The 16579-nt window shown below is 41.3% G+C and overlaps 1 protein-coding gene across 3 annotated transcripts in view; it reads right to left on the bottom strand.

Moving 5' to 3' along the window:
* ankrd6b (ankyrin repeat domain 6b) overlaps positions 1-16579 on the bottom strand; it is an 80766-nt gene that overhangs the window by 27516 nt on the left and 36671 nt on the right. For all 3 annotated transcript variants that reach the window (XM_075458592.1, XM_075458591.1, XM_075458593.1), the window contains exons 3-6: positions 12511-12609; positions 10234-10332; positions 3628-3726; positions 192-290 (exon numbers count right to left, since the gene is read on the bottom strand). In XM_075458592.1, coding sequence (XP_075314707.1) covers positions 192-290; positions 3628-3726; positions 10234-10332; positions 12511-12609 — 396 coding nt within the window. The remainder of the gene's footprint in view (positions 1-191; positions 291-3627; positions 3727-10233; positions 10333-12510; positions 12610-16579) is intronic.

The raw sequence follows: 16579 nt of genomic DNA, 5'->3' as shown, positions 1-16579 counted from the left end.
TAAATGCAATTTGTTGCTAGATAGCGGGTGGATGACATTTGAAATGGTTGCTTACTCCTGTTAAATCATGATTATTTCAAGACCAATAGGAGAGAGATCTCCTGTGCATATATGAGAGTAAATGCGTAATGTAACTCTGGCAAGTAATTCCAGCTGTAGCAGCACTCAACAGAACCCTGCTGGAGACTTACGTGATTCTTGGTATCCGGCCTGGAGCCTCCCAGGAGCAGAACCTTGGAGCTCTGAGCATGACCATTCTGACACGCAAGGTGGAGAGCTATGTTCCCTGCCTAGAAACAGTGAGAGAAGAGAGTCCCATATAGCATTAGCGCTTGAAAAACAGAACAGAAAGAACAAAAAGAATATCATACTGAAAAAGTGGCATGAAGAAAATGAAAATTGGTCACTTATTGTAAGTCGCTTTGGATAAAAGCGTCTGCAAAATTACCGTAATGTAATGTAATGTACTGTAATGTCCAGACTTACACACTTCATGCACTAAGTTGTACAAAGCACAATGCGTTTCTCATTCATTCATATTCACTCAACACAGCACTTTTTTATTTTATGAATGCAGAGCTTTTTCTCTGTCACAAACACATGAGCATAGTGGTGCCAATGATGAGCTTAATCTTGCCTGAAGACATAACAAAACATGGAGAGGCTGGGGATGTCACTTCTGATCTTTCGAATATTGACTACCACTTTCTATCCAAACTACAACCCCTTAAAGAAGCACAGTACTGGTTAACAAGATAGAATGCATAGAATTTGTCATTGCTGAAATAAATTTGTTGGAAGCAGAAAGCTTTTGTATGTAGTTGTTTGAGCTTAATTTGTACTATAGGTGGTGTGGAGGTCAGCTTTGGAGGCAAGGTTATCTGAATTGGAAGCTCGGCTCTGCACCGTTGAAAACCACCCGATAGCTAGCCAGGTCCCTTTAGTTGGTGCGGACACACCTAGCGTAGCTAACCCTGTTAGCTGCCCCTTAGCAGCCAGGACCCCAAACTGGCTGGTTAGCGGTCAGGAAGAGGAGACATAGCCCTAAAGTCAAGCCCGTGGTTCACCGGCAACCTGTCCACAGATTTTCCCCACACAGCGACACACGTGCTGAGGACAAAACCCTGGTAATTGGCAGCTCTATAGTCAGAAACGCGGCATTAGAGACACCAGCGCCCATCGTCAAATGTATTCCAGGAGGCTGCATAGATAATTGGCAATCTTTCTGGGGAAAAACTGGTCTGATGAGGAGAGACGGCATCCATCCCACTTTGGAAGGAGCAGCTCTCATTTCTAGAAATATGGACAAATCTATTAGTCATCCAAAATCTTGACAACCCAGGGTTGAGAGCAGGATGCAGAGTTGTAGTCTTGCACACTTCTCTGAAGCTTCACACCTGCTATGTCAGACCACCCATATGAACTAAATCAATAAACACAAGAGGAGCAAATCCAGAAAAACCTAAAAAAATGAAGACAAAAACATAAAACTATTAAATGAGCGCATCATAGCACAGAAACAGCACTGGTGAAAGTCACCAATGAGCTCCTCTTAGCCTCTGATAGCGGACTTGTGTCTGTGTTTGTCCTGTTGGATCTCAGTGCTGCATTTGATATGATCGATCACAGTATTCTATTACAGAGACTTCAACATGCTATTGGGATTAAAGGCACTGCATTGGCTGGTTTAAGTCATATTTATCTGATACCTTTTATAAAGCTTACAGTTAGTACTAGTACTAGGTCATTATTATTATTATCTGCCGCTTGTCCGGGGATCGGGTCGCGGGGGCAGCAGCTTGAGCAGAGAAACCCAGTACTAGGTCATTTATTTTTTAATTTCCCCCACTGGGGGATGAATAAAGCATTTTTCTATTCTATTCTAGTTAGGGATGGCTCAAGGCGGTAGCATGGTTGCCGCGTCTGTCACGGCGGTGGTGGACCGTGACGTCAAAATGACGTTTCAGGCATGGCGCTTCCCTTGAACAGACGGCGCAGCGCGTTGTCGTGCACCAGTCGATTTTTGTAACTTGGCGGCGCCGAGCACAACGAACCGGATGGACCGATGTGAGACCAGGCTCAGTCAGGAGGTGCGTTTGTACAGGCAGCTGTACGAAACTGCAGTGAAACAGCACGGGGAGCACGTAAACTCCACACTGGTGCACAGAGATGGGCAGAACTTTGGGGAAAGAGGGAGAGTTCTGTAAGAATGTGTGGAGGAAGCTACAGGACAGATACGTGAAGGCAAAGAAGAGGGCAGAGACTCTGTTGATGCCGGGGGCTTCAAACCTTCACCTCTATTAACTGAATTAAAAAATTAAAATGATCGAAAACTGCAGCAGTATCATTAATTACAGTATTATTGCTCTTGACAGCGGCATTGTTTTCTTCTCCACTTTCGTGGTTGTAGAGTAGCGGTAACCTTAACGTAGCAGCGCCACCTCTGTGACGGAGAAAATTGCAACTACTGGCGCGCAACGACTTGCGCCACTATATAGGGTCCTATGGCGGGCACGAACTCGTGACGTCATCAACACCGCTCGCGCGAGCAGACGCGGCAACCATGCTAGAGCCTTCAAGTGACCCTGAAACATCCCATAGTAAAGCTGCTATAGGCCCAGACTGTTGAGGGGGCTCTTATGTCATACCTTTCCTCACTTTACTCTCTTTTTCCTCTGTCTAATTTTTCATATGACATTATGTACATTTTGAATTATTGTGGTCATGAACTCGTGTTTCCCTGTTCCAACAGGTATCCTTTGAATGGTGTTACAGTGTTTGCTGTCCCCTCTTTTCTGTCCTCTCAAACCCCAGCTGGTCGAGGAGGATGGCCACCCTTCCTGGTTCAGGTTTGCCAGAGGTTTCTTCCTCTTAAAAGGGAGTCGTTTCTCTCCACAGTCGCCTCAGGCACGTTCAGGCCGGGAGATTGGACTGAAGACAAGTTTCGGCGCAATCTGTTGGTTTCCTTAGCTAGGAAATTGTTTTTTGAATTGACTTTGTACTAACTTTGAATTTAATTAACTGGTTTTGATTGGATTATGATTACAATGAATTGGAATGTATTATTGAAGTGCCTTGAGATGACATTTGATTCTAAATAAACTGAATTGAATTGAATTAAGTGAGTGTGAGCAAGGATTGTTGTTAGTCTCATTTGTCTTTATGGTGTCCTGTGGTGGACTGGCGATCCGTCCAGGGTGTAACCTCCCTCTTGTCCAATGACAGCTGGGATAGGCTCCAGTTGGATTTGGATTAAGCAGATATAGAAAATGGATAGCTGTTTCACTGGTTTTAAAAATGATGATGTAAACATTTGTTTTTATCCAATAAAGACACTAACGTGTTCTTCCAGAGTTTTGAAATGCTTCAAAAAGAGTGAATAGAGAAGAAATTGTGATGGAATGTTCACGTTTGACTGAGTTTAAAAGCATGTAAGAAGCAGCTGAGTCAATTTTTTGGGTAACAAATTCATTATTCCCTGATGCTCATCAAAGTAGGACTCTTAAGACATTGACCTCCATAAACTACGAATCATATAAGATCAATAAGCATGGACAAATAAAATACCTTTTTTTCATCAATTAAACTTTTAAATGAAGACGTAAGTGAAGTTTTACTCAGACTCACCTTGTTTTTGGCGTGAACATTGGCTCCAGCCTTCACCAACAGTTTGACAGATTGACTGAAGCCGTGCCACGACACCTCATGGAGAGCAGTGTTGCCATCCTGTCAGGATAAAAGACAAAAAGCCATGTCAGTGATCAACCCAAATATCAATCTTAATATTAGAGATGATTTAACAAAACCCATGGTCTCATGTTTGCTGTGAGAACTTTATAAAGGTACGACATCTGCCAGTACGCCTCAAGGTTGAACAACAGAAGCAGCAGATCATGCACACAATTACTAAAACTTCACATGTAGTGCGTGTTATTATTAAGTGCCTTAAGTTAATGAACTCCCTTTTCTATCCCAGCTGTTAACTAAAAAAGGGGGTTTCTAGAAAAAGCTCACAGATCTCTAGTGAAATCTTCAATTACATTTATATATAAGCAATGAAACAATTCCTTTCGGACTCGTATTTTTGATGCTTACTGTTTTGTATTACTGTATTACTGTTATCAAATTCTTACTTGAATTCAACAGATTTTAAAGTTAGGGGAGTTATTAGTGCATACATTGTACACACTGTAGAATGAAATGAAATAGAAAAGAATAGAAAAATACTTTATTTATTCCCCTAGTGGGTGAAATTCAAAATGAGTCAAGTAGCTCAAATTATTTTTTTCTTTCTGTAAACTTAAATGGGAACATCAACATTTTCTTCATTGCCAAGAAAGCATGAGTTTACTAACAAACTCCATCACACCCTCATGCTGTGAGATGATTGTGCTAACCACCACACCCTCATGCAGGCTACTTTATTGATCCCTAAAGGGAAATGACTACGCTGTAGTAAAACGTGTTGTTGGGACAAGAGCTCACAGCCAACAGTCAAACATATACAGCGTAGACTGTTGAGAATGAATCCTAGAGACACATGTATTTCCTGATGCGCATCCTCAGTAACACTTTGACTCCAGAATGATCATGCATGCTCATGTCTGCACATTGGATGCAGCCTTGATTAGACAGCTTTTCAGAATAATCATGCATGTGCACTTATGCTCACTGATGCAGCCTTGATTAGACATTCATAGGTATTTTTGGAATTGCTGAGTGCAGGCTCTCAAGGATGACCGAGGAGGATAATGGCATTTAATGGATTTAGAGACAACTGTTATGACCAATGCGAATGAAGTTAGTGGGCCCATCCTGAGGGGGCGGACAGTCACACTGATACTTTAAAAAAAGATGCAAGCTGGATGAACGATACTGGGGTTGATAATAATGATGCATGAGGTTTGACCTGTATTTCTCATATTATGGAAGATAAAACAAGGCTTTTCCACACCACATACTGTTATACCATACATACTGTCATTGAGCGAGGTCAGGGTGTTCTCTGGTAAGGTCAACAACAGAAGATGTTTGTGGAAATCTAAGACTTTGGGAATTCCTTGAATGCTGCCGTGTGACACGTATCTTTTCTGTTCCCGTTTAAAAATGAGGCTGCTAGAATGAGTCCAACTACTCTGGTCTTTTCCCCACAACAATATTGGCTAAATAAATGTACGCTGCTTGCACATATTTCTCTCCTGATTCTACATCTACCACTGATGCACCTGAACAACAATTCTTGAGTACTTTTGAACTTGGATGATTCCTGAAATCCAGATTGGCAGCAGTGACTGAGAGAAAATATGTTGTTCCAGGACAAAATGACGTTGCCAAGCCAGAAGAAGATAGAATAGAATAGAAAAATGCTTAATTCATCCCCCAGTGGGGGAAATTCAAGGCATACATATACAAGGATACGGCAGACTCTAAACATTCCCTGTGATGCTTCTATTGTATATTATATTTTCTTTCTTATGTATTTTCTTTCTTGTGTATTTGCCTGCCTAGGGACTACGGATGAAAACTAGCTTTGTAGCTATAATTCGGCATATTTACATTTGTTTTTATACTGATGTTCATTAATGTGCATTGTCCCTATTCAAATAAATAAAGACAAAAAGCTTGTAGAAAAAGGTCCAGCTGGAAGTGACAACGAACCTCCTAGGGCCCTTAACATCAATACAACATTTAAAGGCAAGATCATTTTTTGATTAATTTGTGTGAGTCTTGTAACCAATATCCCATCGGGCCCAAGCTACAAGTAGTTATAAAACTTCTTGAAAAAAAAATTGAATTTTAATCATGTAATATTGGAAAAATTGTCACCTCGTTAACCTAATGTTGTAAGATTGATTTATGATAAATAACAAAGACAGCAAGGTGCAAGTCAGGTAAATGTTACATGTGTGTCAGTTTGTCAATCTACGCAGATGGTGCATATGGGTAAGGAATCTGTTATATTCATGCCAGTATTTGGAAGCAAAGAGGCTTTCATAGAGAGGATGGTACACCCGTAGTGCATGGAGAAGCCATTGCTCAGTTAATTCAGGCCATGCTTCTCCCCACGCCTTTAGCAGTTGTCAAATGTCCAGGCCATCAAAAGAATGACACACTGATACTGCAGGGAAATAATTTGGCAGATGAAGCCACAAAAGAAGCAACTAAATGTAAAGTTATGGTCCTGCGTTGTTTGCACAAGACTGTAATCCCATAACCAGTCTCAACTTCCAGACAGAAGCTCCAATCTAAGTACTGGGACCGGAGAAAAGATTATGCATCCAAACAGGGGCAATCAGAACAGAAACACCACATATGGGATTATGGAGAAGCCCTGGTGATAATTTTGTATTGCCCTTGTCATTACTACCAATAGCCATCAAGAACATGCATGAGCCAGATCACTGCTCGTGAACCCAGGACTTAAGGAAGCTACAAGCAGTCTTGTGGTTCTCATATATGGAAGCAATGTCTCATTGCAAACAATGTCCTAAATATAATGTGAGGAAGTTTTCCACACATCCGATAGCCCATATTCCAGTCCCAGAGGAACCTTTCAGACACATTATGATGGCCTATGCAGGTATGTGAACCGTGTGCTGGGCAAACAATACATTTTGGTCACAGGGGACAGTTGAGTGTGCAAACTCAAAGTGCTGAAAACTAAAATAGCTTAAATCATTGCAGATACTGAGGGTAGGCTGAAATTAGTTGATACATGACCATTGGCACTTAGGTAATTCCCATCCTGAGGCGACTGTGGAAAGGAACGACTCCCTTTTAAAGGGGATAGAGAATCAAAATCATCTTTTTCACGTTTTTGGTGTTAGTTCTGAGTCTCCCCGCTGTGGGGAGTACACACGAAGAGCCAGCAAGTGTCAGAACCTCTGTTTCAAGTACTCCCCTTTTTTGAATAAGTGAAAAAGTGTCAATCCGTTTTTGTGAAAAAGTGACGTCACTTTTTCAGCAATTGCCCCCCCACACTCAAATCCACAGCCACCCCGTTTCAGACACGCCCCTTCGGCGAGAAACAGGTGTGCCTTCCAAGGCTGTGAAAGCGGACTACAATTGTTACATATTCTTCCCCCGAAAAGCAATGTTCGCGATCAATGGCTTTTATTTATTTTTAACAGCATCCCCAGTACATACAACCGCCGACTTTTCCTTTGCTCTGCGCATTTCACGGAGTACAGTTTCACAAAGCTTGCATGATTCCGAGCAGGCTTCAGTCGGAATTTTGCTCAGTAGATGGTCAGTTCCGACAGGGACAGACAGACTGCAGCGAGTTGTGCGCTCCGCTGAGAAGGTGATCGGCTGCAGCCTCCCATCTATCCATGACCTGCACGTCTCCAGGACTATGGGGCGAGCAGGTCGGATCACAGCTGACCCTTCTCTATTTGCACCACTCCCCTCAGGCAGGAGGCTTCGGTCCATTCGGACCAGAACCTCCCGTCACAAAAACAGTTTTTTCCCCCTTGCAGTTGGACTTATGAACACTTCATAATCACCTCATAACCTGCCCCAGTCATTTTACCATCATTAAAATTGCACTAATGAAGCTGCACTGTTGTTGCTCTGTATATTGGATACTGTGTATTGTTGTACACACCTTGTACATTTTATATTCATATACTGTATTTCTATTCTTTATTTTTTATTATTATATCCTATGTTACATGTTTGCACCTTACGCTGCAGCAAATTCCTAGTTAGTGAACACTGTTCACTAACAATGGCAATAAAACAAATTCTGATTCTGATTCTGAACAAAATCAACCCCAGCAATCAGTACAGCCTGTAAGTATCACATTTTATTTTGTTTTAAATGTGTGTTATATTCCTGTTGTAAGAATTGCACGTTAGCTCTGGCTTGTTCATCTAACGGGAGTGAGCTTTCTTTTCAGTCAGTGTATTACTCTATAGCTCTGTTTTCAGTGAGAGCAAGGGCAGCCAATCAAGCAACGGCAACCGAATAGCGCCAACACCTACCTGCACTTCATAATGAGGTTGCCAGATAAGCTCTGAAACGACGCCAATAAGGGCAAACGACGCATTCTAAACCCAGCATAGTAACATAGCTGTTTCAGAGAGCCTTTTAGGGAGGTTCTGAGCCATTACAGACCCAACCAATTTTTTTTGTGCTACATATCACATCACAGAACAAGGATTAATGCCCCATTCAACCTTTCTCTATCACCTTTAACAGGAAGAAACCTCTGGAAGAACTAGACTCAGGGGGTGGCCATCCGCCTCGAACAGCTGGGGTTTGAGAGGACAGAAAAGAGGGGACAACAAATCTAACCCCATATCAAATGCTCACTGGCCAGCTGATGCCACTCCAACAGTATAGGGGCCTAACTGCTGCACGGCCTAACCCCATGCTTGAGCAACTGCAGAAGGAATTGTGTGATTATTTGCATGGTTTAACTTAAATCCACAAGATTTTCTCCCAACAAAGAAGAAGGGAGAAGACAAAATCCCTGTGGATGTTGGTTCTGATTGGTTCTTCACCTTGATGACTCCATCAATCACTGAAGAGGCCTCCCTATTTAAACCTCCACTTCGTACCAGAAGGCGCGGCTGTGTTCCTTTGTGTGAACAGCTTGCCTCTTTGCTGGGTGTTTGTTTGATTATTTGGATAGCTTTATTAGCTTGTGCTGGACTGTGACTTTTCTTATGTTTTTTGTATGTTCTGAAGAAGCTACTAGAACCTGTTTGTAGCTAGGTTGTTTTTGAAGAGTCCTGTGTTTTGGTTTTATGTTATTTTGACTAACACTGCTTTTGAAGCCTCTTGGTTTGTTTGATTTTGTTTCGGCTTCGTTTTGGTTTTGTTTGGAGTTTTGAATTACCTCTAACTTTAAGATGTAATTGTTTGTTTTGGAGTTTTTGTTTTATTTAGGGTATTGTTTTAAGACCCTCTTTTGACTTGTGGATTATTGTAAAATTTCAGCTTTAATTCCACGAAAAAGAAAACTAACAATAAACACTTAACTATTTTTACCTTTTAAAACATCTGGATTTTTTTATTACTTTACTTTATATTTTTAATTATTTTCTTTAATGCAAAACTGTTTTGCAAGATTTTATGACTGTGCTCACATAACAAGGACATCAAGTTTGATACTGTACTGTACTGTACTATCATCTGTGCATAAAATTTTAATTACTGAAGAATAAAATAAATCATAAATAAATTAACTGAATAAAATAACAGATGTTAGTACGAACCTGGCCGTATACAACCAAAATATTGATTTGGGACTTCCCTAAATTCACAGAAAAGTCACTGTTTGAAGTACAACCAGGCATCTGGACATTTATATCATTTCAGGCTTTGTTTTGTGAATTTTCTCAGAACAGAAATGCAGTACATTGTGACATCAGGATGTATTTATAGCCACATCTTAAAGTCTGTAGTTTACCGATTCTATGGTAGGTCTCAAAAATGCTAGTTGAGACCAACTGCTTTTAATTTAAGATTATATTTATTTATTATACACCCATTCCCATGAGTAGTAACGGCATCCTTGATCTCTGCATCTTAATGATCAAAAAACAGATAAAAAGCTGACGTGATAACACACTAAATTGGCATAATGAAGCAGAAATGCATACAGGAATGTAAAAACACAGCTAGCTAAATGTAAAAAGGCGACATGGAAAAAATGTGCTTGGGGAAAAAATAAAGGGAGAAAATACAAAAGGGGAAATGAATACAGGGATAAAGAATAAACAAAGAAAAAAAGACCTAAATACTGTCGTTGAAGAAGCTAAAAGTGTGTAACCCTAGGAATGAAGACGTGCATAGGTTATACTAACCTATAAGCTGGTTTGAACAGTAAGGGGGCAGACAGCAACAAATTTAATCATAAACAAAACAAAGCATAAAAAACAATACACTGTAAATTAAAAAGAAGCACTGGTGAAAAACAGAGCCAGTAGCTGCTCTGGGCAATCTGAATTATTCTCACTTAGTTTCACTCAACAACAAAGCAGTTGATGAACCGTGACTTTGTTATGTGGCAAAGCACCAATACAAGCAAGAGCAGCCAGCATCTCAGATTGTAAGACAACCTTTTTTTTTTTTTTTTGCCCAGTGGCAACCACACAAAGTTTGTTTCCAAACTGTGTGTAGCACCATGGAAGAACAAGCGCAGATCCACACTGGGACCCCTCCACAAGTCCTGTTATCACCCATGTGTTTGAATGTGAGCATGTGTGTTTTTTGACCCCGACCTTATCCTGTCTGTCCAGTGCACACCCTTCCTGGATGAGAGCGCTGATTACGTCACTGTTTCCCACCACAGCAGCACGGTGTAAAGCTGTTTGTTCCCCCTGCCGAAAGGCACACAACACAATGCACTGAATAACAATACATGGCAACAACAAAGATGAGAATCACAAAACCAGCAGAGATCAAAAGAAAATCTGCTCTGTCGAGTAAAGATCCAGATATTCTCTCAAATTCTCAATTTACAATGTTTTTGGTGCATCACTGTCATGCAGTAAATCTCAGTCAAAATCTGTTTAATTTCTAAATGAGAGAAAGTTGCCGGTTGTTGAAAATTTGTAACGGAAAGACAATATTTTTATCCTTCAGGGGTCAGTGTGTTTCTGTGGAATAGTTAGATTTGGGGGGGATTCCGGATTTATTCCTGCGAACAAAGTAAAAGAAACACGTAGATTGATTAAGGGCTTGGCAAGCACTTCAAAAACATCCAAGCTGTAAATGGAGACTACACTAAATGGCTACCAGCTACAATTGAATAGCCAGTATTTTCTTTTTTTCATTCTGTGAGTCTGTTATCTTTATTTTTTCATCATGGCCAAATGTGTTATGCAGTTAAGATGAAAACAAAGGTGGCATTTGGAAATTGGTAAGGTCTGGCCCATAAAAACTGTAATAATAACTATTTGAGCACATGTGTGGTGTGGTTGTTAAGCGCCTTCGCCTCACAAGAGGGTTCCTGGTTCGAATCCTGGCAGGGGCCATATTTTATGCAGTTTGCATGTTCTCCCGTGTATGCACGGGCTCTCTTTGGGTACTCCGGCTTCCTCCTGTGCATGTGAGGTTAATTGATTATTCTAAATCTTGAGTGAAGCTCCATTTGATATGATTTTAGACAGGGAAATGTATGAACATCCAACGTAAAAGCAGGGCTTTGTCTGGACTAACAAAATAATTAGTTAACTTCTAGTAGCATTTAAATGTGCTCAAGGCAGTGGGGTAAGGCGAGAGTCCCAGAACTAAGCAGTAAACCAAAGAATGAAAGAAAAAATATTCTTAAAAAAGAGAAAGAAAGAAAAGTTTAGAAATCAATTGTTTCACAGCAGTTTCATTAAAAAGCACAAATAAAAACACATCCACACTTCTGTACGGCCACACTTTGCTGCATTGACACAATTTATGCAAACAAATGCTGTTCTGCAGTGTAGGAGCAATACCAACACAAGTGGACAGAGAACATATGTTTTTATAGTCCTCACACCCGTGTTCTGTCAAACTATTTTTCCATGTTTGTTGACATATTCATGCTTGCAGATGAAATTAATGTAGCTTAGCTTCATGGTGTAATCTGTATGCAAAGATTGCTTTGCAAGTTCAATATGAAGTCCCAACTGGAATTATTACCGATTCAAGCAATTGAGATTTTAATCTGGGCCAATGAACGCTTAAGAAATCAGTGAATGCAAAGTCCCAGGAAAAAGATTCAGCTCCCATTTAGGCTCAGCCATAAATGGAATGTCTGCACACAGAAGAGATTAGCAGTGAGTGAGTCTTAGCCAGCCAGGTCTGACATGAGAAGACTTGTATGATCTCCATGAGAAAATGCAGAGAAATGGGAGGTAATAGAAAAGAAGAGAGTCATTCCAAGCATGATAAGAACTAAACTGAGAACAACACCATCAGTGGAGGAGTGGTTTGTTTAGGGATAGGGGAGGGGTGTACAGGTTTCCATTGACTCTGTAGAAGTAGGTATGGCTAACCTCCTTCTCTCTCTCTGATCCTCCAGGCTCTATCCCAGACTGTGTCCACTGTCTTCTTACCTCCTCCTCTCTCCTCCTCCTCTCTCCTCCTCCTCCTCCTCCTCCTCCTCCTCCTCCTCCTCCTCCTCCTCTTCCTCCTCTCTCCTCCTCTCTCCTCCTCTCTCCTCCTCCTCCTGATTTAGTCTGTATCTCCTGCTCGCCCAGTTCCTGGAGGGTGAACTGCAGCATGTTGCAGAGCTCAGTGACCATAGAGAGTGAACTTGGCAGTGCTAGAGATCTGGGATATCATTTTGTGTGGGGAAGAGGAAGAAGATCCTGTAGGTAGACCCACAAGTGGGCAGTCCAGGTTTCCTTCAAGGCCACTGGAGGCCATCAGACTACAGTCATTTACGTAGTAAAAAAAATATTCACAGTTTAAGAACTTGTTCCAACTTATAAGGATCTGTAAGCAAAAGGAGAAGCAGCCAATGGTAACCATCAATTGGGCTGGACGTGGCCAGCTTACAGATATTTGAACCTACTCACATCATCTTGGATGTCCAGGTCACAGCCAGCTTTCAGCAGAATGCATACAACCTCAGTGTATCCTTTGTAGGCAGCCAAGTGCAGGGGGCTTCGACCATACTGGGGACACAAGATGCACATAACACAGCCCAATGAATAAAAAAACAAACAATCCCCACCCCTAAAAAAACAACAGAACAATTACAACGTAAGTACACAAACTTCCTGCAGAGCTTATTTGGAAAAACCCACCAATGCTGCTTCATGAGCACTGTCACAGTCTGGTGAATCAGATATCACTGCAGTGCAAACAAATAGGAGTCATCAGGTGTCACACCTGAAGACAATCTGCCGCAGAATACAATCTATCTTGTTAATGAGTCACTCGAAAACAAAAAGAACCATAATCCATACTTTTAGGGAACAGTGCAGAATATGCACAGCTGTTATTGTGAACCAAGCTGAGGATAAAAGCATATCTATGCTTCTTGATAAAAAAGGACCAGTGGACAGGCCATGAAACAAAACAGGTTCCCTGACTTCCATAACCTTCAATGGTAGTTCACCATATTTGGCCAGAAATACAAAAAAAAAGAAAAAAGGAAAAAAACATATATATACTGTATATATATATGTACATATATAGTTGCCTTTGTTATGATTTCTGCTTCCACTCCTGAGACAATAGCCCCTTTCACACTGAGGAAGAACCCGCATTTAATTCGCGAATTTAGTGTGTCCGCTGTTCCTTTCACAATGACGATCCGGGCTGGCGTGTCAACTCGACTCGCCATTCAACCCGCGTCGGACCCTAGTCTTTTTGCCGAGCCGAGTTTGATGTGAAAGTGGGATGGACGTGGGCGTGGCGTGACGTGACCAGTTTAAAAGACAGAATGGACAGCTGATTCAGAACAACAGCGACAGGTGAGGACAAGTTTCACTTCAAGCGCTTTCTCCACTCGTCGTCGTCAAAACTGTTCAGAGCATTGGACCAAAACACCAACCCTTGTGGTCTTGCCATCTTCCACACTCTTCTTGCAGACACATGTGTGTTTGACAGCTAAACGTCTTCATCGATTGCGTCGACGCTGTTCGCGTTCTTCTGCTTCAAATTGTCGATGGATTTCCTCAACTTGGAGATTATAGTGCTCTTGTATTCTCCGCATATGTTCTTCGGCGGCATCCCACGTTGTGATCATCCACACCCTGTAAAATAACATCTCCATGAACTGCATATACAATTGCAAAAACAAGTCCTCAAGGTGTCCCGCCATCGTTGGTTTGAAAAATTTGATGCAGACAGGTGTATTTAGGCCTACCTCCGACGCATGGGTTGTGCCTACGTCATTGTACACTCCCAGCATTTTATGTGTTTCGTGTGACGCTCTGCCACTAGGCAACGCCTCCTGAACTCGGCTTCAGGCGACACGGATCACCTAATACGCCAAGCTTTCACATTGCTCGACGCGGGACGAAGTGGCAATTTGGACCCGCAAAGGTAGCGGATCTCAGTGTGAAAACAGCTAATGAAAACAATGCAAAGTGGAATTTCACTTATAGTGCAAAAACAGCACCATAAAGTTTAAGGATCGACAAGAGGATCCGCATATTATGCAGAATAACTGTATATATAAGCCCAAGTTGAGCAGCACACACAAAATGACATTTATCTTCACTGTACTCAGCTGGATGTAAAATCTTAGTGTCACATATGTCAAAACCTGGATCCATATGTAGAAATGTTCAAAGCACTGACCGGGAGAAGGATTAGGTTTCTACTTAATGAATTTAAATTAAATTTGTTTAATTTGGAGAGTGGGACAAGACTATATTATTTTGATAATACATTAACTTTTAATTATTCGCCCTGAATAAACACACAACTATTAGCCTGAGTGGATACAACTAGAATTAAGTGAAGAAATATATTTTTTGTCACATTACATATATCGTTGTGGAAGGTAAGGAACTGGAACATTTGGAATGTTTGGAATGCAATGACACACAATGACCTTCATGGAGGACTGTAAGGAATCTCTAAAGCAGCATGTTACGTCTAACAGAAGCAAGGTGATATTAGATTTCTGAAAAGATTTGGTAAAAAGCTCTCAACATATCTTGACATCCTGTTCATGAAATCCCAGAGCAAGATAAATGAGCAGGATGCCAGAATTAAGGTTACAATTCTAACTTCAGACAACTGTACCCAGGTGATCTCTGTTAATCTCCAATTATACCAACTGAATAGAGTTTAATTAGACATGTGTGTGTGTTCCCACACAAGGCGGCATTACACGGCAGGTATGATCTTAGTTTGGAGGTTTGAGCTTTGTTTGGGTGCGGCTTGGCTCTGCATTCATGTAGTCTGCAGATTGAGTTACACAAGGCCTGGCTGGAACAAAGGTGCCAGCAAAGCAGGGCGAAGACCAGCAAGGAGCCTCTACTTCCTCCACTCTGACTGACCTGTATGTAGCACTGTGGCTCGGTTTTTTGGTGTCAGGATGTTGACATCTTGATGTCCTTTTGGTTTATGTTGTGGAAATGGATCAAATAAAGTATATTCTTTTTAGATCCATCCATGTATTCATGCATCTTTTATATCAATTTTAAACTTTAAATGTAAAAATACCTATTCAGAAATTCTGACATGCACAATAATTCCCCACATCCCAGTGCCATATGGCTTTGAAGTTTTATGATTTCCTGCTTTTGGATTTTAGTGTGGCTTTGTTTTTTACCAATTAAAAAAAGAAGTGTTTCGCACATAATTTATGTTGTTTATGGCCCAGAGTGCTACAGGAAGACACTAGCTATAAAGTTTCTCTAGATGGCATTTCCTTTGGCTTCCACTAAAAAAAGTGTTAATTTTGACCAGAATCTGTCTTCTGGCTCAACAAAAACGTTCTGTCTCAGAGTGAAGCTAAAAAACTAGTGCATACATTTTTTACCTCAAGATTATTACTGCACTTCCTTACTGTTGGACCGTTCCAATAATTCCCTGATGGACATCCATTTTTATCTAAAATGCTACAGTGGGAGTTCTGATGATAACAAGCATAAGTGTTCATATTCAGTTCTAGGCACTCTTCAATGTCTCTATGTTAAAGCATCACATAAAGAATTTGGCAATCTTTTATTTCTTTGGCTCCCCCTCTACTGTTGTGGGATGTAACACCACTGTCTAAAAAAATAGACCTCTGTCTGAACCCTTTACATGCAGGGCTATTCATCTGAATTATTGGGCATGCTTTAGAGGCTGACAAAACACACCTCCAGAAGCCACCAAATATGTCAAGAGACAAGATAAGATAATATTAACAGGACCTAGGATAAGACACCATATTTTTATACACTATAAGTGATGGACAAATATGCTCATAAAAAGACAAAACAAAAAATGTTTTTTCTAAAAATGGGTCATTGGGTGTTTTGGGTCTCAGATAACCAGACACCCTCACCTGGGTGAATCAGCTTGGGGGTGATCAGTACCCAGCTTGTGTTAAAGTGGTATGCTACACTATAGATCCCCCTCTTGATCCATTGCCCCCTTGAAGCTTTTTCTGCAGCCTCTGTTATGCTTTTTGTGGCTTTCTTTTACTGCACCCCTCTAACGCCAAGATGGAGTGTACAGCGTAAGGACTGTTCAGCAAAGCCCCTGCATCCCACCTCAATGGGCTCACAGTGGGCCTTCCATCCGTTTCATCTGCAGTCCTCTACCAGCTCCAGATTTTTAGAATTCTCTAAAGGGCCTCTTCTATTCAGTCTTCGCAGGGGACAGTGAGCTCAAGGAGGACTACTTGTTTGGAGAAATCAGATGTTAAAGCCAAATCTGGTCTGAATGTAGTCCTATTGATGCGATCTGGAAATTTCAGCTGTCTCCCCAGGTCCACCTTCAGTTGCCAGTCAGGAGGTGAGGCTAGCAGCCCAGTTGAGACTTGGATCATCTGCATCTTTTACCCTGCCCTAACAAAGCTGATGTTGTGCTTTGTTGGGGGCTGATGTTGGATCGATGTTGGATGTTGCTCTGTTGGATCACAGTGCAAATGGCGTCAGCTACTCCATTAGTATCTCCCCTCTCCCAAGGCTTTAT

The sequence above is a fragment of the Odontesthes bonariensis genome, chromosome 24, assembly GCF_027942865.1.
Source record: "Odontesthes bonariensis isolate fOdoBon6 chromosome 24, fOdoBon6.hap1, whole genome shotgun sequence".
Lineage (NCBI taxonomy): Eukaryota > Metazoa > Chordata > Actinopteri > Atheriniformes > Atherinopsidae > Odontesthes > Odontesthes bonariensis.
The sequence above is the reverse complement of the archived record's forward strand: the minus strand, read 5'-3'. Positions and strand labels throughout refer to the sequence as shown.